Here is a 26225-nt window from a genome sequence, read left to right as displayed (position 1 = left end):
AACTTCTCAAAAATATATGAACAAAGGATAAAAAAATCAGATGAACCAAGAAAATGCAAATTAGTTCACACAGTCAGTGAAAAACTTAACTAATTTAACTTAACAAAATTTAATCAAAAAGAATGGGAAAACATGAAATGCAAAAGAATTTGAAAATTATTTCTTTATATAGGATTTGTTCTTGAATAACTACAGTTGCTGAAAAACATTAAGGTTTTATGCTATAAACATAATTTACCTGAGGTTCTTCAACTTCCGTAGTTGTTCATTCCTGCCTGCGGAGGAAAGTTTGGCAGGAAAAATAAAAAACTGATTTGAAATTATAATTACAATTAAATACAGATAAAATGTTTACATATTAAGTTTATATATTAAGTATTAAGCACCCCTTCCATCGTGTTAAGAATTATAATGGACCAATATTTTAAAAAGTGGGGTCCTGAGTGCTCTCTGAGCTTGCTTGTTTTCTTGCAGACATTTCATTAACCAAACTAGGTAACTTCATCAGTGCTAGTGACTAGTGATTTGCAGCTGTCTGCAAGGAAACAAGCAAGTTCAGAGAGCACCAAGGACCCTTCCTTTCAACCCTGAGCTACAAATATTTTCCAATATTTTGGAATATAGAGGCTTAAGTGATTCAGAAACTAGTTAAGGACTAAATGAGGTAGCAGTAATTTCATCCCAATTCTTTCCTGCTTTTCCCTACAATCAAGTTTTCAAATAACATTTTCCCTATTTTTTTCTTACTTTCTTATCTGATGTCTTGTTCAATGTGGAACTTGGTCCTTTCTTTCAGACTGGGTTTCTTCTTAGAGGCTGGTCTGAACTTTTAGGTAAATCCACCTTTTAGGTAATAGTTTTCTCCTCTCTAAATTTCACATTTCATCTTTCTAATCTACTACTTCCATCCCTATTTCTATTTCAATCAGCACCGCCACTTATAGTTCATTTGAGAGTTCAGAATTGGAAGGGACCGTTTAAGATGTCTAGACCAAGCCCTTGCTCGGTTCAGGAATCTAATTTAAACCAATTATGACCATGGCTGACGATGCTTGAACACACCCAGTGGAGAAAAGCTCACCATCTCGATAATTAGTTCATTGTTGAACTTCTCTCGCTGTTAGGAAGGTTCTTCTCGCCTAATATTTATTTGCAATCTGCCTTCTTATAGCCCAGTGTTTCTCAACCTTGACAATTTTAAGGCATGTGGACTTCAATTCCCAGAATTCCACAGCCAGCAATGCTGGCTGTGGAATTCTGGAAGTTGAAGTCCACATGCCTTAAAATTGTCAAGGTTGAGAAACACTGTTATAGCCTAAACTAGCATTCTGTATTCTGAAATCAAAAATAACCAATATTGTCCTTCTTCTATGTGACATTTTTTCAAATATTGAAATGAATTCTACCTTATTCTGCCACTTTTGATCTTCACTTCTTAGTGTTCCTTCATTTTACTGGACTTAGATTCTGATTATTCCCATTAACTTTCTATGATCCTATCTCATCTTTTTTCCTGAACTGTGGTACTAAAAATAGGACAAGATGGGTGCTGAACCAAAGCAGAATGAAGTAGAGCTTGAAAACTATATTTCTAGTTAAAAACAGTCCCAAATTCTGGTGGCAAGGCCTTCATTTACCAAACTTCCCTCCAGTTAACTCCCTTTGAAAAAGAACTCTTTCCTTTTTGCTCATTTTCTTCAGGCACACAACTGGCTACCTTAATGCTCTGCAACATTCACCTAATAGGAACCCTGTGAAATATCCTTGTTTATATTCCACCTTCCAGAGGGCAAAGTGTGGTTCTCTTTGAAGTGGTCACCCTGAATTTCAATTGTACCATTTCTAATTGCTTGCTTACTTGCTTGAATGCTGCTCCATAAAGAAAACTAGTATATCGCAGAGTGTTCAAAGGTACATTCAATCATCGGAGACAATTTGAAACTCAGATAGTATAATCTTGACCTACCTTTGCTCATAATAAGAACCAGATCAAAAAGATGTCAGAAGCGATAGCAGCTAAAGGCTATGCTCGTTGTCTGTGTGAAAGGACAACCAAGAATTTTAAGCATTTAGAGGAAAACTCCATCTGTCAAGCAAAAAACGGCATCTACAGATGTCAGTCTAAAGGTATATGTGAGCAATTTATGCACATACACCCACATGTGCAGTTAATATCCCTTACTAGATGCCCCATTCATCTCCAGGACTGCTTATATCTCTACGATAACAATTACATTTCAGTAAGACATTAAAAATTGTTGTGGTACTAAAGTTTAGAATTTCATAGATAAATACCTTTCTATAATAGGAAGAGGAAGTTTATTAGAGCAATAGATGTTTAACAAAGCTCAATTTATTTTGAGAGGTGAATTAAGCTACTTTTCTACACAATCAAATGAATTGCTTAAAAACAAGTCTGATACAGAGAAACAGAACAATTTTTTACACCTTAACTTTTGCTTTGCCTGTGCCAAATGATATCTTAAAGCTTAACAAAGTAGCTTCTCTTCTTTTTAGTTAACTAATGTTTGAAAAGTGGTATGGGAGAAGCGCAGTAGCACTGTTAAGGATCATTATTTCAGATGTGAATAAACAAAGTGAGTAAATGAACCAAGAAAATTTTCAACTAGGGGAAAAAACAGAAAACAAGGGCCCTTTTTTCCCTTTAAGAATGTTGCAAAAATGGAGGCAAGTGCAATATGTAATGCCTTTCAATGCTAGAAAGGGAGCAGTAGGTTATACATTTGAATGACTTCCTAATTATAGGGATAGGATGTACTATAAATTATAAGTCTTTGAAATACTGACTCCTATCTGCCATCCTGCATAGACATAAGTTTAGCTCCAATAAAAGACAGCACCTCGATAGGGATGTTTAAAAAAAACACTAAGCAAGATTGGGCCAGATTTTTATTTGGATCAGAGACCACTGGAAAATCCCAAGGCTATGGACAAGATTGGAAGTAAAAATAACTCTCAGAAGAAGACAGTGACAAGCTACATCCATACTGTTCCCAATAAAGCATCTTTATGCAGTCACCTACATTCATGGCCTTAATAAAATACAATTTTAGAGCAGGAAGCCATAGCCTGCCCATTGTAGTATCCCATTACTGCACGTTACTTGCAAGCGAGAATCTCCAACAACCTGAGTTTTCTAATATTCCAAACAGGTCATCCATTCCAAGACATGATAAATTTAGAACTTTAAAGCTGCTGCAAAAACAAACTCTCTGGTCCATTTCTATTTTCATGTTTCCATTGTCTTCTCTCATTTGGCTGGGATTGCCTACTGACTTTTTGGTAAATTGCTTGGAAACTCTTGTCAAGCTTACTAAATGGAAATGTTGAATCTTTCAGTAAATTTAGCCAGGATTCTTATTTGTGAGGACCCAAACATTGCGTTAACACCAGCATAAACCAATATTATATTTCCTATCTATGTACATCGAGATAATAGGTAGTATGCCATCTTGTGTGTCAGCAGCTGATCAAGCAACAAATACAGAATTCCCTCTCACTTGCATATAATATATGACAGGAATCATCCAAGAAGAGTAATCAGTCTAATAATTATTTCATCATAGCAATTAGTAGCATCTAATTAACCTTGACCCACCTTGAAAAAAATTGAGTGGACCCATTAGTGCTTGGATAGGAGAGTACCAGAAAAAATCGCAGGGTACCATAAAAGCAGGAACAACTGAATCCCAGACTCAACTTCTCCTCCCATCTTTTTTTCAGTTGACTTCCAGAAATACAGTAACTAATATGCTATGAGAGGCAACAACACCAGTGAATAATATTTCAGAAGTTGTAATATTGTGGTGTATTATTGACATACACTTTAACATGCTCTCGTTGATTACACTTGTAATCCTAAGTATACTTACCAGAACATCAACAAATCCTACTATATCTATTTAGACGTCCTATTGCTTACTGTCTATGATTACAAAATTGTACATTAAATACCATTTAAAGTGTTATCTTACTTCTAAACAAACATATATACAGTCATGCTGTTTTATAACAACTGTTCTACATCCTTAATTTGCTACCAAAATAGAATAAAAATGCTGAGAAGCATTAGAAAAGGTCTAACCTATATTCTTTCTTTGGAGGATTAATTCAAAGCAGCTGGTTTTCTCCTTAATGGAATTAAATGAAAATCATAATGTTTTTTATTAGTTCAAATTACAGAAAACCCCAAAGGTGATTAATGAAAATGCACTGATGGAAAGGCAAATACAAAGCTTCAGTCTTATTGTTTATAAGCATTTAGTAACATCTAAAAGGATCTTAAAATTCTTAGAATTATCCAGAAAATTGGTTTCATCTTCAAAGATAATATAATACACCTCAGTAAATTTGTGGTGACCTTAATTGTAAATATAGAATATTTTGAGATTATGACTGGATATACACCAAGTAACTATAAAAAAAAACAACTGATACCCTGAAAACATAGAAATATTTTCAGATGATGAGTGGCTTCTTTCATGATTTTGCCTTATTATCTTTCCCCTGTGTTTTTCCTGTCAGTACTTATATTTATTTCTGTGTATAGATCTATTTCCACTGAAACATTTTTCATTCCCCAAGTTGTATGTTTCATTGCATATGTAGCATTTTTGGTAGGACAGGAAGAGAACAATTTCTGACAAAGCTGTTATTGTATTCTGCAGTTTATACATTTCAATGCATGCGGTTGAATAGAGAAAGGAAGCTATTAAATGAAAAACTTTTTCCAGGTCTCAAGCCATATTTTTCCAAGTTCACCATATGTGCTTTCCTTCTGTTATTAAATATCTCAAGATGGATAATATAAAAACAAACACTCTGGTAGCAGTGCCAAAAAACTGTCACAGAGCTAATTCAATTTTATTTATCTTGAGCAAGAAAAGGCACGGGTGTTATTTGCAAAATCATTGCAATTTACGACATAGTCTTGCCATATCAATACCCCTTGATTTAACCATCCAACTAAGAATGGATGGGCAAAAACACCAGCAGTATCAAATGATGACAACAATAATGAAGATGACCACTACTGCTGGTGACCTACTCACAGTATGTGGTTCAGGATAAATAACAATATATTAGCAGGAATTATGTTGACTTTAAAAGGCAAACAGAATAGCCTTAGCAGCAAGATATGAAGTAGGTCAATCTAATAAAATTTTCCATTAGAAGAACTTAGGAGCAGCAAAGTTGCTTACATGTAATCTTACCTATATTTAGAAGAATCATATTATGACATTATTGGAAGACTCAAGATAAAGCATTCATATTATATGTAAATCAGATAAGGCACTGGCACATATTTAAGGAAAGCAGGGTAGCCAATGATTGTACTTTTTATATCTAAAGCAAAGGGAGCAGATGAAAGAAAAGACTTTTGCACTATTTATATAAATATTTAAAAGTAAGGTTTAATTATAATCATCAGTGTATGTATATAACATGCCATCCATACTGAATAACTTTAGATTGCAGAAAGATGGAAAAATAATTATTAACTTACACAAGGCACAAAACGTTTAACAGAAAATATATTCAGTAATAGTAGTAATAATAAATAATAATATCTCCACAAATTACAGTCATAACACTCCTCAGATAAACACAACAGATGTTAGCAAGATACTGCTTCTAAGGAACAATCCAATTATCTCTAAAGACATTTCTACTACAAATTATTTCACAGTCAGAGACGATCTCAAGCTATAGTATAACAGCCCCGAAAAAGTCTTTATTTTAGTTCTAATCAACACATGAAATAATTTTAACTAATAGCAAATGCCACTTTAATCAACAGGAAGATCCAGACAAGATAGCAGAGGCTCATATCAACCTAACATTTTAAAGATTTGAAATATCTCATAATAAACAAGGATCTTTCTCCCAGAACTTATTCTCATTATTGGAGAGTGGGAGGGAGGCTGGGTGTATTTTAGGCTGCCGGAGGGCGATTGCTTTTCAGAGAAGTAAAGGTTTTGAGAAGCCTTCAACTTTATTGCATTGCAGGTGGGCTTGAAGCTACTGCTACTGCTCACCTCCTTTATTATTCTGCCATCTCTGGAGGCCTGAATGGCTTTTCTCCTTGATGTTCTTTTCCCCTAGCTCAGTCTTTTAATTGCCCCATCTGCAACCTTCATCCGGTTTTCATCAAATGGAGGGAACACTATTCTTGTACTTTCTGTTACCTCTCTCTCTCACTCTTAGCATCCAAGATGAACCAATGGAAAGTCACTATTTTCTTTAGAAGGCACAGCATAAGAATGAAAGAAAATATTTCCCCCAAGAGAGAAACTTTAAGTCCTTTTAATTGGAAGGATAAGTGTTAGACCTTTCCTCTCAGATTCCACCTGTCGTGATCAAGAAAAATTAAATACACTTTCATTTTACTTGGCCACTGGTATACTTTCATTGTTAATGCATCTCATAACCACTCCGGTTCAACAAATGACAACAAGCTGGGGGAAATTCCCAATTCTTTCCCAAAAGTATATCTGACTCCCATATAAAATAAAACATCTTTATTCAGCATGATTATTCTATATTTGTTAGATTTATATCCTATCCTATCTTTATTCTGGGATCTCATGACAAAGTACTGTTTTAAAGTAATAATACTGCAAAATAGATTGGGCCAAAAGAGGTCCAAAGGCATCCAGTGAGTGTCTAATAATGGACTGGCTCTCCTAGATTTGCTTTTCCTAGATTTTAGTCTACCACTTGTCTATGCTAATTGCTACATAACCCTAGCTCTCACTAGCCATGAAGTTTAAACTGAAACATTTAAATACCTCAATTCTCCATCAATGTCACAAAAGTCTAAAATTACAAATGGACCTTGAGACTCACTCTCATTTCTTTCATCTGAAGAATGTACAAAACAATTTAAATATTTACAATTTAAATATTTACTTTGAAGAACATACCTAACTAATAAGCTTTTTATACATTTGCAAACATATCATGGCACATAGATTCAGGTGAAGGGTTGTTATAAATAAAAAAACAAAACAAAACAACAACAAAATGTCTTTAGCATCTGAGCATAGTACTGTAAATTAAAGAGAAGTAATCTAATCTACTCATCAAAAGCTAATACTTCCCATTCTAATATTTCATATGGCATATTTCAATATATTGTAAGCAAATGTAATGAAACAGACAGAAAGGTTCAACTAAAGTCACCAGACAATAGCAAGCTGCTTTGTACCATGTCAGTGTGTTAATTCAACCAGCCTGACTATTCAGCCAGGCAGGAAAGAGGACTTAAGTGGAGAGTTAGCTTTGAATCATTGTGCAGCTACACGAGATTCAGGACTGACAGCCCACCACCATCACCACCTCTCTATGCTCCATTGAACTTTATCTAGCTGTTCCCACAGGAAGACAGCAATCTGGGGAGATTCCTGTAGTATAGGCAGAATACAATCAAATACTTAGCTTGAATTCTACAGATGTGGATCTGGTTGCTTGTGCCTGACATTTACATACAAATCGACACAGTAACATTATACGTTCAAAGCCATATTGATATAAAACTTTTACTTGTTTGACTCATTCAGAGAATTTGACATGGATCCAGATGTTAAATCTTGACATTTCTATCATCTTTTTCATCCTTTTTCTTTTCCAGAAATATATTCCACACACATAAATGGAAGAAAAGCAAGAGTTGAATAAGAGATTTTCATTGGTAGTGCTAAAAAATTCCATGTGTTTTTTTATTGTTAAGAGCTAGTCTGGTGTATTGGTTAAGGTGCTAGCCTAAAAACCAGGGGGCCATGAATTATTTTGCCTTAGGCATAAAAGCCAGTTGGATGATTTTGGGCTAGTCTGTCTCTCTGTCTTCTTCTCTCTCTGCCCAATTCATCCCACAGGTTGTCGTTGTAGGAAAGCAGAATTAGGAAGGAGTATTAGATATGTTCAGTGTCTTGAATTACATATAAAAAGGGAAAGATAACTTTTTTTAAAAAGGTTGGTATCATTGGAAAATAAATAAATATAAACACCAGGTTCAATAAAGATGATCCAAGTGTAGTAATTGATAATTTACCTAACTGATAATTTATCTGTATGAATAATTCTTATGCTCAGAAAAATATTCACTGTGCTCATAAGCACATGCTTTGAAAAGCCGGTAAAAGTCCAGTGCTTTGGCCTTTGAGATATTTATATATTTGGGAGGAAGTTAAAGAGTAAATGCCATCCTGGTCCAGGGCAAACTTGAATTGTGTTGGGATAGTAATTATGTGATTTGTTATCCCAACATCTCTAAAGGTGGCAAAGCATTGAGGAACTTTATATCAAGGCACTGGCTTCTCTCTTCAAATCAGCACTATCACACTGGACAGCTCCTGTCTTCAATTGTGCAAAACAGAGAATTAAAGGAACATCTTCCTACAAAATAGGCCACTGGTGAATAATATTTGAGCTGTTGAGAGAAAATGTGAGCAAAGTTCTGTGTATGAAGGAGATAATTTGTCTCCCAAAATGGGATGCGCAATGATTGTTCAATTCCCATCAGAGGCATTTATGAAACAGTCCATTTTTCTACTTACATTTTATTATTTATTTATTTATTTATTTATTTTTATCTTGCATTTAATACTTTATAAGTTGATTGGCTCAACTCATTTGTCATGCAATACATTGATAATAATTAATAAAGGTCTCCTGTACTGTGCAGCTAAAATGTCAGAATCTAGAAGTGTTTTAGGAAAAAATGGCAATCGTTCCAAATCCTTAAAATCAGCAAAGGTGTAATATATTAAATAAATAGCTAAAGAATCCAATTTTTTCTTTCTTCTTGTATCAGTATTCTAAGAAGAATAAAATTCTCCCTTACAGATACAGAGCCACCCCTAGAATTTATTAAATATGGGAAATATTACTATTTCCCATGTTCAATAAACAATTTAACAATTTATTAATAATTCAATAAATATTAAAATTAATTCAATAACTGTAATAAAATATATCTGTGAATCATGGATGCAGAAAACGAATAGCTTTTATAGTCTGTTCTTATTATATATATTATATCATATCATGTCATATTATATTAATTTATATGATTATATCATATCATATCATATTGTATTGTATTGTATTATGCCATATGTTACATTGTATGATATGATATTATATTTAGAAAATAGTGTAATACATTGCATAATAGCTATATTGATCTAGTAGCAACTATGTTGGAGTTTATCACCATAGCTAATGGTTCACAGGAATATACAGGGTTTTTACCAACAAACTAACAAGAGACCTCACCATTGTATCCCATACAGAGAAGTCCACTGGTTTGGCAACTGAAACATAAACACTACTTTAAGACATAGCTAATAACTACCTGGCTTTGTTTGTGTGTTTGTTCATTTATATTCAAGGGATCCTAGATTAGAAATGAAGAATGCAGGAATTGTGACAGGGAAACCCAGAATAAGACTGTAATGGAAACAAATGAGTAAAATACCTTAAAACATATAACAAATGTATATGTACGTATACATATTATAAAAATTGGAATATCCTATCTATCACATTACATACTGCCCTTGGCAATAGGACAATACATCTAAGGATATAGCAGGTCTTACTTTAAAAAATCTAAGCCATACCACTCAGGACAAATAGCTATGACCTCCAAAAACCATACTATGTTTCTTTACTACTGTACTCTCTGCTACTACAGATGACTATTGCTGCCATCTGATAGATATCCTAATGATCTCTGAAAGTCAGATATAATCCTATCATGTTGAGAAGATGTTCCAATATCTGCAGTCTTGAAAAAATAATTAGAATTGTGGCCCAGGGATTAGTTCATTGTTATTGGTATATATATTTTTTCACATCAAGCAGCTGATACATGATAATACTTCAAGAAAATGTGGAAGAAACAGAATTATCATAGACATTTCTTTCTTAGTCACTTGTCTTTTTAGCTGTGCAAGCAGATGAGATGAAAACATCCTAGAAATTCACATGCTCATATGAAATGTAATTTGCAATTTTGCTATGAGATGGCCACAACAGCAACTCAACACAACAGAAAGTGATTTGCTCCTTTCAAAATCAAAAGAGGGGTGCATAATGTGAAAACAATTAAGAATAAATGCTATGTGGGGTTTCCACTGAGAACGGTATTGGCTGGAACTAATTTCTAAAAATGATTTATAGCCATGATGCTGACTCCTATTATTCCTGGGATGTTCACTGTAAGACATCTTTTGTGTACTTTTTGATAGCTATGCCTTCAGCTCCTATCTTTTCACTTCTGATCTAATTACTTTTGGTCTTTTGCGTTTTTCCTTGCTGTCAAGCCATTGTTCTTTGCCAGCATCTGTACCCCAGGATAATTTGGCTGCAACTAATGGATGATCTTCCACAAGTGATGACACAACACGAAAGCAAAACAATTGCAGTACTTTTTGGCAATTGTCTAAATCCTTTAATCGCCTTTCTAGCAGACATTTAAGATGAAAGAGAAGAAATGAGGCACAGGAAATGGCAATGAGAGGTATCATAGTTTGGTCTACCTTTATTGGTGTTTATTCACCCTTTGCAAAATCACCTGCCATTTATTTAGATGTCTTAGGGTCAGTCAGCCAGAGGTAATTCATAATATCTGAATTCAGTAGCTGAAGGCACTTGATAGGAAACCCTCCATTTAGTGTACAAAATCTGCCTATATACTGTAAGTTCCTGCATGTGTATAAATCCCATTTATGCATGTGTAAAATACATAAAATATATTTTTGAAAAACTGCACTTTAAATGCAAAAAATCCATAAATTAGGTTAGCATAAAATCCTCTTGGACTTTAACAGAAATTTTTCTTTAACAGATACTTCTTCCCTCATTTGTTCATTAAACCGAGTTATAGTATTTGCATTTCTATAGTTCTTTAAGCATTTGTGTTTGGTCAGCTATAACGCTTGCTGTTTATTATAACAAGAATGAGCCTAGCCAACACCCAAAATGTAAGGAGGGCACTAGATGCCTTCAGTTAACTATAATTTAATATTATGCCTGAAATAAAAACTATGATTAATATTAACCATATTATGTTAAATCAAGGGAGCTTCATACTGAGTAATTTGATGTTGTCTTATTGGTCTATTCCTACAAAAGTATAGTTAAGATTAATCAATTAGTTAAATTCAGACAAAGCATGCAATTCATAAAAAAGAGAAACACTAATTCCTTCTCACAACATATAAAATCAAACCCTTTTCGTCTAGGCTCAATCATTTTACAATATATCAGTTATGAAATCCAACCACTGTTTTTAGCATTTATTTTACCAAATATGGAAAAGTGCACTGTATTACATTAACTCATCAAACACCTTTCAAACACCTTTCACTCATCAAACACACAAATTCACACTTCATAGTTTATTAGAAATAGGATGAATCTATGAAAACTTCCCATTGCAGTTAGCACAAAGTATTACTTGCCAATGTAAGCGCCCCTGAAACTATATTTAACAAGTACAGTTCTCTCTCTGTTTGACTGGTTTAGCCTCACGCATCAGCTCATAACCAGGGATGTGCATTATCTAATTGCCATTAAAATCATGCAGCCTAAACTTTTGCCCAGCAATGTGTGTTGTTTCTCTAATGAGGGCACCCAAGTATGAATTCTGGCACTGTTTTGCATTTTATTAGCCTCACCAAATTACAGGAAAGATTTTCTATGGATCAACTAAGTAATTGGCCTTACAAAAGTATGACACATTTCTGAAGCATTATGCCTTTTTCATTGAAGCTTGATGAAGCTTGCATTCAATCCATCAGCAATAATATTAATCAATATGAGCTTTTTAAAATAGTAAATAAAATGGGATGTTATCACTTTATCAGTATTGTATTTTTTCTTTCCACACAGCCATAGCTATAAATGTGTTGAAACTCCGAACCTCTAGTTAGAACAAGATGGAGTTACTAGGAATAATATTTCAATTAGTCCATGAGAATGGAAAGTTCCATTTTTTTTTCAAATAAATGAAGGACTAAGGGGAAGCTATTATAACAGAGGTCCCCAACCTTTTGGACACCAGAGACCAGTTCTGTGGAGAGAGGATATTCCGTGGACCGGAGGGGACGTGGTTTTGTGTGCTGTCTGCATCCTGTGGATGGGCTTTGCTTGTTTGTGCAGACCAGTTGCTGACATGCCACGGACGAGTACTGGTCCATGGATTGGGGGTTGGGGCCCCTGTACTATAACTCTCTTTCTTTATGATGGCAAAATAGTAGAGATATATGGAGTTTTTATTTTAATTGTCTACAACTTTAATACAATTTAACAACCAGCTACAAGATAGAAGAATGCCCTGCATTGTGTGCAATATCTCCCAACTGCTGTATCTAACTTTTTTTCAAGTTGGGAAAAATCTCCTTCTAATCAACAAAATTGTCTTGCCATGGAATTTGTCCCTGCCCGTAAGATAGTGTACACTACAAATTCCCAAATTCCCAGCTAAATGCTTGAGCGAAGCTTCCATAGGCAAAAATAACAATGGTAGCCTTCTAAGTTGATTTAATCAAGACCAGATTTCTATCTACAAGGCTCAGTTTGCTCAAAAGCAAATATATCTGCTTGCAGGTAACCTTCCCAAAGTCTGTTTTTTCCAAGCAGATACAAAACTTGCAGTCTCACTTTCATCGACTACACTGCATCTCCCAGCTGCTTCTCCAATTTGCAGCCAACCATATAAGAGCAATATAAACTTCAACTTCAGGGCTCATTGAAGAATTAACTTACAGCTATCCAAAGCCAATCAACAAGTATCTTCAGTTAGACAATTAAGAGCCACAGCTATCAATGCAGATCCGAAAGCAATAGAACTAGAAATAAATCTAATCTTCCACTTAGCGCTAAAGGATAACTTTCTATTAAGCTTTCCTATTGCATAGCAGACAGATATATTGTATATTCAGATTAATATATCAGGCATAATCACTATCTTCCCCTCCAGCTTGAGAAATACAGTGGAGCAAACAATTATGACTGTGTCTGATTACATCTATGTTAAACTTTTGCTTTGTGAAAAGCACTAATTCCAGTAGGCTTCCCGGTACAATTCAAGGTGATGTGGAGTAGCTATAAAGCCCTTCATAGCATGAGGCCAGATTGAGAGACCAACCCTCTCCAACTGTCCAACCCACCACATCTGGCAGAATGGGCACATTAAACAATCTCAATTGGTAGGAAGTAGGAAGTGTGACTTTTCGGTTTCAACCCTTGCCTCTTCGAATACTATTCCTTCAAAAATTAGATTGTCCTCAATCTTGCTGGCCTTTTATAAAGCTTAGGTCTGTCTTTTCCTTCAAGCATCAGAGTCAATCCCATGGGTTAAATGTATTTGTTGTTGACTGGTTTATTCTTAGTTTATTCTTAGTTGTCATTATATTTAACTTTTACATGTTTTAGTTATAGTATCCTAAATTTTATTAAGTTTTTATCGTGTTAGCCATCCAGGATGCGCAGCCCCATGAATCCATTAAATAAGTAAGTAAGTAAATAAATGTTTTTAATTCGCTGTTATGTAGAACTGAAAACTCAGAAATATATTGATATATTTGGAACAGCATTCTAGTTTCTGCTCACCTATCAGATATAAACAAGCAGAACCAAACATAAAGAGTTCAATTAATTACTTTATTGCTCAACCTATTTCATAAGAATCTTCCTAGACTGGCAGTTTGCACCTGGGTCAGACTAGGTTCAATAGTATTCAAGGGGGAAGGGGCATAATTTGCCTTTTTATGCCTACACAAGGATTCTAGACTAATGTCCCACTTGTCTCTCTCCCTGGCTTGTCCTGTTTCTCTCTGACACCCTCCCCAATAAAGTAGTAATTGTTCTGGTAGTCTAACTGAATAACATGTTCAAAGGCATAAAGATGGTGAATTTGCAACCTTATTGCACGTCAGAGCTGAAGAAGCTTCTTGGATGAGAAGCAAAATGTCTTCAAACAAAAACAAGAAAGTCCAGTTGCCTTGAAAAAAAAAGCATCCTTAGGTGCAACTTTATTGTTTCTCCTAAACCTCTGCAAAGCATACAAGATCCTGAATCAGGATCTTCTATCTAGAGTGAATGAAGATTTATTCTGCTGTGTCCCTGGGTTTGTGGGATTCCATCTTGCTTCCTTGCTGGAAAATGTAATCTTTTCCCTTTCCATCGTGCCATTTTGATCAACTTCTGAAGAAAAGGGAGAATTTTAGATTGGGTTGTGGGGTTTTTTTGGCAACTTTAAGCAAAACATTATTTGTAGGCAGATTATTGGATTAAGAATTAAGTGTGACATTGGCTTTGGGATCAGTCTGTATTTTACATGTATTAGTAATATATGAAGATTCCTTGATCTTATAATCATATCTGTTGCAAGAGGTGCCATTTTTCAAATTCAGCTGCTTCATCAACTAAGACTGCCCTAACTACCATAAAGCAGATTTTGCCACCATCTGATGAGATTACTGTATCCAGAAATTGCAGTTAAGTGAAAAATGTAGTTTACAAATGCTCGGCATTAAGACATAGGTGTAAAATCAATATTTAGACTGTTTTATGCCTCTTTACTTTGAACTATACTGATGGCTAGTTTCTTTCTGGTTAAATTCATGGTACAGTGGTAAACAGTTAAAACTTTAAATTGCATGGGATCTGGCTATCTGAAAGGCTGCATTGTTCCGCATATTGCTTCCTACATTCCAGGCATCATTTGAGGTGTTACCGCTGATTCCATCAGCCCATGAAACTAGGCATGCAGCAACAAGTTCTAGTACTTTTAGAGGCTTCATCCATCTTGTGGAAAATTCTATCAAAAGATATTTGTCAGGACCTGGTAGCCAATCACACGCAGATTGCCTGTACTGAGTATGGTGACTTTTCCTTTAGGGGAAAATCATGTAGATCTCTTCAGTTACCTGTCTCCTCAGTATCCAGGGCTAATAACTGTCTGCAGAACAAATACTGTAAACAAATAGACCAAACTAGACTGACATCACAGCCATGGCAAAAATGTAAGTTCCTGTGAATAAAGGCTTATACATTTTATTACTTATATTAGTCTAGAGGAAGGGGGTGTGAATATCCAAAATACATATTCAGTGAATGTTTTTGCTTTATTTTTATCATTTAATCTAAAATAAAGTTATGTGAAGTGGGTACTTAGATGGTACATTTCTCATACAACTTGGTTAAGCATAATCCTGGATACACTGATTGGCGATTCTCTAGTTTGAGACTCACATAACATACAGTGCTGCCTGAGACAATAATAAAACAACATCAGCTACCAATGACATATATAGAAATCAACTCCAATGATAATTGATAATCTTTCAAACCTAGAGATGGGACTATGTTCTCCACTCATCTGGGGATTAAAAGATAGCTCAATGGATAATCAAAGACCATAAAACACTCTAGTTCTGTCTTCCAACAGCTCACTGTTCTTCTATGTATTTTGCTACCTTAAGTGGCCAACTCATCTTCCTAATGGTAGGTAGAGTGGCACTGAATTCTTGTCAGACTTATGCAATTCTATTCATGTTGATGTTATTTTCAGGGTGTTAAGAGATTTTCTTTGATCAATGTTCAATGAATGAAAAACCCTACCAAATGAAAGCTAATGGGCCCTTTATCCTCTCTCATCTCAGATCTGATTCAACAAAACAGCATCAGCTTCAACTTGCGTTCAAGGAAAAAAATTATATCCATGGGAAGAATAGAAGTAACAAATAGGCACCATGAAAGCAATGCTTAGTACAAGAGTTAACATGCACTGCTAACATGAACTAATCTTATCAAAAAAAATGCTACTAAGAAATATGTGAAGTTATTATCAGCACTTTTAGGAAGAAAAGGCTGAGATTAAGACACTAATAAATATTGAGGGAAAAGAATCACTTGGAATTATTGGAGTAAGATCATGCAAAATACATCCATAACGCCAATGACATTTCTTTTAAGTATTTTTAACATAACCAAATATTGTGCGCTATACAAAAATAATCATGCAATTCTTTTCATTTTCTTTTATGAATACATGTCCTTCAAGCCTCACACTGCAGATCTCAGCTGAAAGAAAAATTCCAAATATGATCACACTTTCTGCATTGCATGTCCATTTCAGGTATGTTCTCCATAGGAAATAACTACTAAATCTTGGTCTACAACAGCCTGTATCCAAATTAAAAGCCTCCCAGTTTCTGGACGTACTATACTCCATCATTTCTACAAGCATGGCTATTGGTTTCCAAATCTCTGGAAAGTGTGAATGACTGAAGGTAGAAAAAGACTGTCCCATCAAAAAAAAAAAAAAAAAAAAAAACCAGCGGGGAAGGGAAAAAGAGGAGGGACACATCTATGTTAAATTATTTAACCATATCATTTTATCTCCAAGCATATGACTTTTTTTCTTCTGTTGGTAAAATTAAGACTGTCCATTCATCAAAAACCAAAACCAGTTGTGGGTATGTTATGTAACACATTCAAGAAGAAAGAGAAAACAAGCCTCACTAGACCTTCCATTTTATAGGCTTGAGTTGTTGAGGGGAAAGGAGGGGAGGGAACAGCAGGGGGGAGGGGAAGGAAAAAGGAAAAAAAGGGGGGGGAGGAAAAGAAATGAGAAAGGGAAAGCATCAGCAACAATTTTCCACCACTTAGAAGGTACAGCATGCACTATAAAAGCCAAAACATCAGGAAGAAATTACCTCCCATAATGATACAAGTTCTTTCACGGTTATAAAAACATAATTCTTAACATGAAGACTTGCAGCCAATTAAAAAGCAGCAGTGGTGCAGGGAGATTGTATGCAGCAGAAGGACAATGTTCCCCCCCCCCCTTTCACCACCCCCAGCCATTTTTTTCCTCCTCCCCTTTGTCAGTTTCCAGAAAAAGGCAGGAGAAACCATTCAAGAGAATCTTGGCACAGCCAAGGAGAGAAAGAAGCAGATCCGCCAAATTCTCCTGCAGAATCACTTCTATCTCCTAAATTCAGATTTCCTTGAGGTCATTCTGTGAATTAGACAGAAGCTTTCCTGTTTTCCTTGCTTTATTTCTCCCCACTTGCGAACTTCTAAAGAGGATTCCCAGAAGCAACCCATATGTAGTCTCCCTTCTGAAGTGCAGGGAAAGTCCACACACATTGAACTTGATAGGACATCTCCTTACATTTGGCAGCAACCTCCCAGAATCTGTGATAAGAGGAGAAGGCATAGAAATCCTGAAGGAGACACAAAGCTGAGGGACGCATCAGGCTTAAACAGCGGATACTGAGGTGTCTGGAATGGCAGTGTGCCATGTGCCCAACTGCCTGGCTTTCCCCACTAAGAGAAGGCAGTGGAAGACACTGTCCAGAGGCCAGTGTTAAAATAAGTTCACTACCGGGAAGGGAGGGAAGACTGGAAGTAGCTTATATTTCCACCCCAGGCAACAAAGTGCTTGGGCTTCGCCTGAGTACAGTAAGGGCAAGAATGCCACCCAAAGTGGATAACCATAACTCTGCAATCCTAGGCACGAGGTTTGTTTTGGAGAGTCATGTGGAAAGATTTTTCTGGACTTTATTTAACCAAGGAAACTAAAACATTTCTAGAAGATACAGAATGCTGTTGGGATGCTAGATTTGTCGAATGCATACCGAGGTTACCAGTTTGGGGGAAGAAAAACTTAGACACAGCACTGCACAGAAAGCCTCCTTTACTTTTATAGGCATTACCAAAAACCTTGGCGTTTTAAAAAGAAAATACACAAATGTTTCTTTCTTCACCCCACCTCCACATGTACAAAATTGCATTGCCCTTTGGCAACCTCCGTACAGTTGCAATCCTAAACATTGGAAAAACTCACCAGTACTAAGCAGCATGCATGGGGGGGGGGGCGTTTCACTTATGCCAGGGGTCTAGGCTAAGACTAGCGGTAGCTAAGACTAAAGGTGATGAATTCCTCTGAGCATGTGCAGAATGCTCTGAACACGGCCACCATCATTCCAATAGGGAGGAGAGGAGCAGAAGGGAGGGTCTCAAAGGGGTAACTTCTGAGATTTTTCAACGTCTCCCCTTAAACCTTCCTTCTCGTTTTAAAACACCCCTAATCTCACCCGGTGCACAAGTGGGGGGGGGAGTCTTCAGGTAAGCAGTTCCCCCCCAGGGCCGCCGCTTTGCACAATTTTCTTCCCAGCTCCAACTCGCCCTCTCCTCTTCAACCCAAACCTGAGGGGACGGGGGGGGGGTTCGCAACTGATCCGAAAGCGCGCGCACAGGTGGGCCATGGGGATATCCTCGAGCTCGGCGGCCAACAGGAAAAAGAAAGACCAAAGTTGCTTCCGACACTTACACGAAGACGCCGAAGAGCAGGACTCGAATCCCGATCTCGATAGCTAGATCCCGCATGGTTTAGTAGTTAGTCCAAGAGGAGCAGGCAGGAGCAGGCGGGGGGAGGGGGGATTCGAGCGGGTCGGCTGTGGCGGCGGCGGCTTCACAGCTTCCCTGGAAATCCCACGGACCCGGGCAGAGGCGGGGGGGCGATCGGCAGAAGCGCTGCTGCCTGGCTTCCGAGCCGCTCTTCTGGCGAGCCGCCTTCCCCCCTCCCGCCCAAGTGCCGCCGCGCTGCGCCCAGAGCCAGCGCCTCCGCGTCCATTCCCAAGGCCGGCGGGAGCCGGGATGATTCAGGCCGTCGCCTGCGCTCCCCAAACTGCAGACAGGACGGAAGGCGCCGGCCGCGGGAGAGAAGCGGCCGACTGCGCTCGGCGGAGTGAACCCGATCTCCTCTTCGCCGCGCCAGCCGGGGCGCCTGCTCGCTTCGTTGGTTGGTTGGCGGGCGGGCGGGCCGACCCACCGGGGCTTCCCTGTTCGGGGTACCAGAGGGCGGAGGCTCCCGTGGCTTAATCTAGCGCAGGCTGGGTTGAGGGGATCCTGGGGGATTTCCATGGCCCTCCCCATCCAGAGACTATCTGTTGCCCGCCTGTACTTAACTCTAAACTCCGGCACGTTTCCTCTTACGACGGCTGCGATTGCGGCGGTCCCTGCTGGTTTTCTTCCAATCACCTTTTTTTTTTTTTTTTTTAAGCCAGATCCAATTTTCAGAAACCAAGATAGACGCTGGTCAGAGTTGTCCTCTTGGTTGTGGTTGGGATTTTTTTCCCTTGCTTTCTCTAAAAGCTAAAATTGCAACGCTAAACCTGCTAACCTGGACATAATAATCCATTTATATTTGGGGGAGGGTGGGGGAGGGTCTGTTGTCTATTGAGATAAAAACAAAAGCATCGCTTCCTTCCAGTCTGTTGCAGGAAGCTTGTTTCTACAACAGACCCTTTCAAAGGCAAAGAGCAGATGAAGCAATTTTTTCTTATTAAACTGGGAACGGGTGAAAATTTGATAACTTCTGAAACTGGGTTTCCCCAACATGCTTTAGTAACCCAAGTATTCTGACCCTATAAAAAGGTTGTTGTTGTTTTTTTTTTAAAAAAAAAGGAGGGGGAGGTATGGATTTTAATACTATTGTGATCATCCTAAACTATCTCTGAGATTTCAAGGGAAGCACAGCATTTTATACATGGAATTAATCTTAGCCCACATCTGCATCCCATTTATTAAAATATATAATTTCAGCATTGGGTCAAAATTATATTACTTAGTTTGGGCATGGGAGTTGCTTTTGTTTGTTTGCCTTGTTGACAAGAGATGAGAAAGGAGAGAAAGAGAAACATTCGCTTTCCAAAATAGGCCTAATCAACATATGAATTGCCTTGATATTGATAGAGCACTTTATGATCGCTAAACCCCTTCATATTTTGTTTATTTAAAGCTTAAGATGCTTGCAATTACTACCCGTGCGTCAAAAGCCAAGGAAATTGTAATTTAAGAAAGCAATCTTAAATGTCACATTGTTTAAGTTGTGATGGTCAGGCTTTGTGCAACAGTTTGACTTGGTCCTCATTGAATATGTATTTGATTCATCTGTAAAAGACAGAGTTCTCTCCAGATCCCATCTGTTATATTGCTTGTCCAGGCAGAAACCTGAGGGATTTTTCTATGCCACATTGTGACATATAGCACTGCATGAATTAGTCATATAAATATAAAAAATCAGACAAAAGAAACCTCAAGCTGGTCACTTTGGGCCTTTATCTATCAGATATACAGTAATTAATTATCATCAAAATGAAAATGAAGATTGAGTCTGAAGAAGGCATACCTAAGTCCAACAAATACTTGTAGTAAGGTGTAATTGAATCAGGAACAAAACCTGTCCTTCATTTCATTCAAGAAATGGATTTTATGCAGAAGATCCAAAACCAGTACAAAAATAACCAAGCATGATCCAAAAGTACAGTTTGTTAACAGTTTAACAGTTTAATTCATGGTGTCCTTCTCTTAACAAGACTGGATATGACATACCTTCATGGCTAAGGCATGCAATTTATCATGCCAAGGTTGCTTTTATGTAGGGTTATGCACATGCAGTCATGACTGACAAAGAAGAGGAAAAACTCATTGGCGACGAAAGAGAACTCATAAGAAGCCACCTGTTGAATCAGGTTACTGGTCTAGTATTTTGTGTTCATAGGGTGGCCAAACAGATGCATTCCAGAAGTTTATATATAGGGCCAATTTTCACTATTGCTATCTAGCAGCTGATAAAGAAAATATGTTGCCTCTGATTCCCTACAAACTGTTTTTTCAACCTTAGAATTTTTGAAATAGTCTTGCTTCAACTGGGAATAAAGATCTTTAGTAATTTAAAGGTCCACGGGCTTCTGAGTAGGATAAATCTATGAGACAGTGAAGAGAACCTCAAGTAGAATCAGAAAATATCACCGATAACTATCAGCAGCATTCTGGTTCAGGTGTAATTTGATTAATTCCTTTCATTATGACATGGAAAAGGAGAAAATATTAAACTTCACTGGTGTAAAATCTTCTAGAAGTACCAAATAAAAGTAAGCATGATAGGCTAGTGAACTAAAAATCCTGACTCAACCTAAATATAGAACGCTTCTGATATATTCTCGCACCCCTTACAAAAGTTCAAAATAACAGCAACAAATTATGCATATGCACTATAATTTTGAAAACCCAAGTTTTCACGCCCCCTGGAATATTGTCTCACATCCCCTAAGGGGTACGAGCACCCCTGGTTGGAAACATCTGATCTATTGGAAAGTTCTTTTCTATACCAGGAAGTTTTATGTAAAATTCAAGGGATGAGGCTTTAAACTTTTGTGTCAAAAGTCCAGAAATATCTACCTTAAATTGTAATGGATACAGCCTGCATCACAAGAAACAGGTGTACGAATGAGTAGTTTTATATATGGGAATGGTTTAAAGACAATTTTCTCAACTAAAGCAGTGAAATCAGTGGAAATGGGAAATGCAACAAAGAAATAAAATAATATCAGAACAGTCGAAATAACTGAAATAGTCTTATGAACCTAAGCTTTGAGCTTCTATGGGTGGTAGAGAAAACTGAAGATGAGCTGATGACTGTGGCAAACACCAAGGAACCAATGAGTATACAGGTTTCTTGAAACTGCTTGGGATAAGGAGAGAACGGGGGATTGCCTGCTTGCGCTCCAAACGCCTATTCCCCACAAGGAGACTCAAGGACACTAGCTTTCTGCAGGGTTTTGAGTTCCAGGAAATGATGCAACTGCAATAGAAACTTTTAAAGGGCACTCAGTTTGCAGATCTCACTTTCTAATCACTTTTGGAAATTGTTCATTAACCAACTGCTAAACTGCTACAGATCTTTGGCATGACAAGTTTGAAAATCAGGGTGAGTATCCCTTTAATATTAAATGAAAGAAAACTTTAATTATAAGCTTGAGAATTTAAGGAATCTGAAGTAAACAGGGAAAAGCTAAATAGGATCTTGATCTTATCAAGTTATAAATAAACTAAGGGTCCAAAAAATGAAATATTGAAGCTTTTACTATAAGATTTTAATATTAATTATAAAGTACTGACAGCTTATGGGGAAAATAGCTCCTGTTTTGGGTTTTTACAAGATACAACATAAATTATTTCATCATGTCAAAAACTGGACAGTAAAGGGGCTAAAGATTTTAGGCAGGGGAAGATATGCAAGATAGTTATGACAATAAAAACAATTAAAAAAGTCTTTTGAAGAATGGGATCAGATAATAGTAGCCAAATCTCAACAATGTCCAAAAAATATGATATGATCAAAGAAATGTCAGATAGAGAACAATTTTTATCTGACAAGTTAGAAATAGTATCAAAAGTGGATGTACAATTGATAGGCCCACAGAGTAATCTGGAAAAGAATAGTTTACTGAATATACAAAAGAAACTGGCTGAGTGTTAAAATTTAAAAAGGAAATATAAATGACAAACCAAGAGAGTGTCTTGGATAATCTTTCTCACTAGATTTACAAAAGAATCTTATTAAAAGCTTGAAAATTGTCCTGTACAATAGAACGATGAAGAAATGAAATCAAATCCTACAACAATATTTGAAGAAACTAAAGATTAAGACTGTTAGAAGTAAAAGAGAGGGATATAAAGTTGGTTCATCTGATCAAGGTTAAAATAAAGTACATTGTTATTTCTGGCTATCATTTTTGGACTTTCTGCTGATACCAGGGCTGAAAATATGACATTTTATGAATTTGTTTATAGATAAAACATGGGATGTGAAAGTTGGAGCATAAGAAAGGCTGAGCGCAAAAGAATTGAAACCTTTGAACTATGGTGCTGGAGAAAACTCCTGCGAGTCCCCTGGACTGCAAGGCGATCAAACCGGTCAGTCCTAGAGGAGATCAACCCTGACTGCTCTTTAAAAGGCCAGATCCTGAAATTGAAACTCTAGTACTTTGGCCACCTAATGAGAAGAGCCTAATGCTGGGAAAGATTGAGGACAATAGAAGAATGGGACGACAAAGAATGAGGTGGCTGAATGGAGTCACTGAAGCAGTAGACATGAGCTTAAATGGACTCCAGAAGATGGTAGAGGACAGGAAGACCTGGAGGAACATTGTCCGTGGGGTTGCGATGGGTTGGATACGACTTCACAACTAATAACAACAAAACATGGGATTTAGGATAAAGAGATAAATGTTTGTACCAGTAGGCAGACAGAAGAGTTACTAAGTTTGTTTATACCTATGATGATAGTTGGAAGTCACTTCTTTATATCTTTATTTTCTCCGTCTTCATTATATTCTTACTTTTCCTTTGTACTTTTTACTCCTATTTTTTTTCTTTAACTTCAGTTTATATTGCATTTTCCTATTAAAATTCTTCAGAAAAAGAAAAAGAGAAAGAAACAGTCAATTTCTTCTCAGTTAGGGTTAAGACATGTTCGGAGTTCATTGTAGAGAGGATATCTGTGGAATGATAATCTGATAATGTTCTGCTTGAATTTATTATTCATTTAGTTCTTGGATTTGTATTCCACCTTGTCATTTGGTAGGAACTCCTTTGTCAAGTATTCTCTTCTTCACCTTTCTAAAAAGGAACTAATAACCTGTAGACAATAACTTATTTTTCATCAATTGTGCCATTGTATTAAAAAAAAGATATACATGAGTAGATTTTGGTGATGCTAGTGAACGCCATTTGTTCAGGCCTTTCAGGATGGGCTCAATTTATCAATTGCTTTAAGAGCACTATTGTGTCTTTTCCAAAAGCATAGGTCTGTCACACTAATGGACACTTATATTAGAGTACATAGAATCATATGTGTAGGATCCTCAAGTAGGATTTTTAAACTCAGTTTTGAAGGAAGACATGTACATTCTCAAAATAAAAATAAGATGGGAAAACATAGGGTCAGGTTGTTAGCATCTAAACAATTAAAACACTTAATTTGCAGCATGATCCTATAGAAGTGTATTCCAAACTCCAGTTAATTAAAAGGTGATCCCTCCCAGAAAAGTGGATGGGATCAGTTTTAATTTTTATAACCCCACTAGAAGCATGAAGGAATTATCCAAACACTTCCATCCCAAAATAAATGTTATATTGTCATAATAATGAAGGAGAATATTTGTAGCTGAAATGAGGGGTCCTTTGTGCTCTTTGAGCTAGCTTGTTTTCTAGCACAACCAACACAAACCCTAAAAAGAATGACACTGCCGTACATCAAGAATATTTCAGAAACTGCAAATAGACTGTGCTGGCTCAGGAATTCTGGGAGTTGAAGTCCACGAGTCATAAAAGAGCCAAGGTTGACTACCCCTGTACTACAACCACATGGAATCAGTGTAGCACACAAGCCAACTAAAGCCCTTCAAAACATCCTGAGCAGGCCAAAAGACCCAGCAACCCCAAAAGAAAAAACAGCAGTCATCTACCACATACAGTGTAAGAACTACAACAACCATTATGTAGGACAAACAGGCAAAAGACTGGCAGAACGCAACCATGAACACCAACTGGCAGTCAAAAGGCATGATGAAAATTCTTTAATTTCACAATATATAGACAGATTTAACCATAGTTTCAATTGGGAACATGTGACAATCCTAGACCACCAGGCCAAATCCAAAAAATTTCTAGGGAATTTCTAGAAGCCTGGCATTCTGACAAATTAGCCACTGATAGACACATAGACATCAACAACATCTATAGAGTATGCAAAAGAGATAATCAGCCAGCCCAAAAGAGGGAACAAAAAAACTCCCAGCACCACTCCACCAGCAATCAGCACTCAGATCAGCATAGATTAACTCCAAGGTCAACTTCAGACCAGCAATCAAGTAAGCAATACCCCAATCAAGAAACTGCCAAAGAACCATTAGTAAACAGCCCAACCAAAGAATCCCTAATACCGCCCCCACCCACCCAGACAGGCAAGGCATCAGAATATAAACTGACAGAACATGGCACTCCTTACTAGGACTGATGATGTTATCTAGTTAGGGTAATGAAACGTCTGCAAGAAAACAAGCAAGCTCAGAGAATACCAAGGACCCCTCATTGTCATAATAAGAAGACTGATCATATCTTTATGCTCTAACTCAAGGGTGTCAAACTGGCGACCCGCAGGCCAGGTGCGTCACACACAAGCCATGCCCACCCTGGCTCTGCAAAGGCAAAAAACATCACGATATATCACGATACATCATGTGACGCAATCAAGTTTGACACCCTTGCTCTAGCTGCTCATATATGTGGCAAAAAGACAGAGTAAGAGGGAAGACAGGAACATTTGATACTTTTTCTATAATTATGAGCTCCTGTTTATAAAATAAAATGCACTGCTAATGTTAATTATTATAGAGCTGTAAATATATAGAAAAGAAGAAAATTGTTGAAATGTTCTTGTTTAAACATACAATGTTTGTTCGAAGGTATTTTATCTGGTTTTTGCAGACTAAATGTCCTATGTGATACAGTATTTTTTTTTCATAGTAAAGGCCAGATGCCTGGTTTCTCTTTCCTTGGGGCAATAGATGTAAATGAAAATGTCAGACGCAATGTGTCTGCTGTCATTCTCATATTGCAATTAAATATAATAGAAAAGATTTCAAAGAAATACCTGCCAGTTCTCTTTAGTCAAATATTCCCTTTGATGATATGGGAGAATCTCAGAATTATAAATAGCTTGTTTACTTATGCTTGTGTTTCCAAGTTCCCGGTATAAGCAAGATTCTGCAGGCATGCCATATTCTTTGCAATTTGCATCTTCAAACATAATCCAACTACAGTATCAGTAGGGTTCATCCAGGGCAGGACTTTAAGCCAGAGTCTATTATCCCACCTTGGCAGAATAAACAAGAGGAAATCTGCATAAGTGATTTCCCCATTACCATTGGCTGACACAGCCACATTTTGTTTGCAGGCCAATATTGCATCTCAGAATGTCTTCATTGCAATAGTCCTTTCTCCATTAGATGCCCCTTTCCCTAACTTTTTGTTATAGAATTTTAATTTCTCTATTGGTGAAAAATAAATCAGAAGCTCTCACAGTTGACTGCATTTAGCTGATTCAAATAACTTTATATTTATATAAAATATTTACAATACCATTCTTCTTTACAGCAACATAGCTTAATGAAGGCTTCTTACAGAGACAGACCAGAGACAAAACTTTGAGACTGGAAATCCAGCTCCTAACTCAATAATCTTTTGCACAGACTCAGTAGCACTTTCTTCACATTGGCTGACTGAGTTACCACATGACTCTTCCTGTTCATGAATATTCCAACACTCCTCCC

The 26225-nt window shown here is 36.9% G+C and overlaps 1 protein-coding gene across 2 annotated transcripts in view; it reads right to left on the bottom strand.

Annotated features, from left to right (window-relative positions):
- The window catches only part of PLPP4 (phospholipid phosphatase 4), a 126245-nt gene extending 107191 nt beyond the window's left edge, over positions 1-19054 (bottom strand). For both annotated transcript variants that reach the window (XM_039329920.1, XM_039330738.1), the window contains exon 1: positions 18377-19054. In XM_039329920.1, the coding sequence (XP_039185854.1) occupies positions 18377-18432 (56 nt within the window). In that variant the 5' untranslated portion in view covers positions 18433-19054. The remainder of the gene's footprint in view (positions 1-18376) is intronic.
- Positions 19055-26225: the final 7171 nt, after the last annotated feature.

Source organism: Crotalus tigris, unplaced genomic scaffold (assembly GCF_016545835.1).
Source record: "Crotalus tigris isolate CLP2741 ecotype Arizona unplaced genomic scaffold, ASM1654583v1 scf7180000017536.10889498, whole genome shotgun sequence".
NCBI classification, from domain to species: Eukaryota; Metazoa; Chordata; class Lepidosauria; order Squamata; family Viperidae; genus Crotalus; species Crotalus tigris.
Note: the sequence above shows the minus strand (reverse complement) of the source record. Positions and strands in the feature narration are given on the sequence as shown.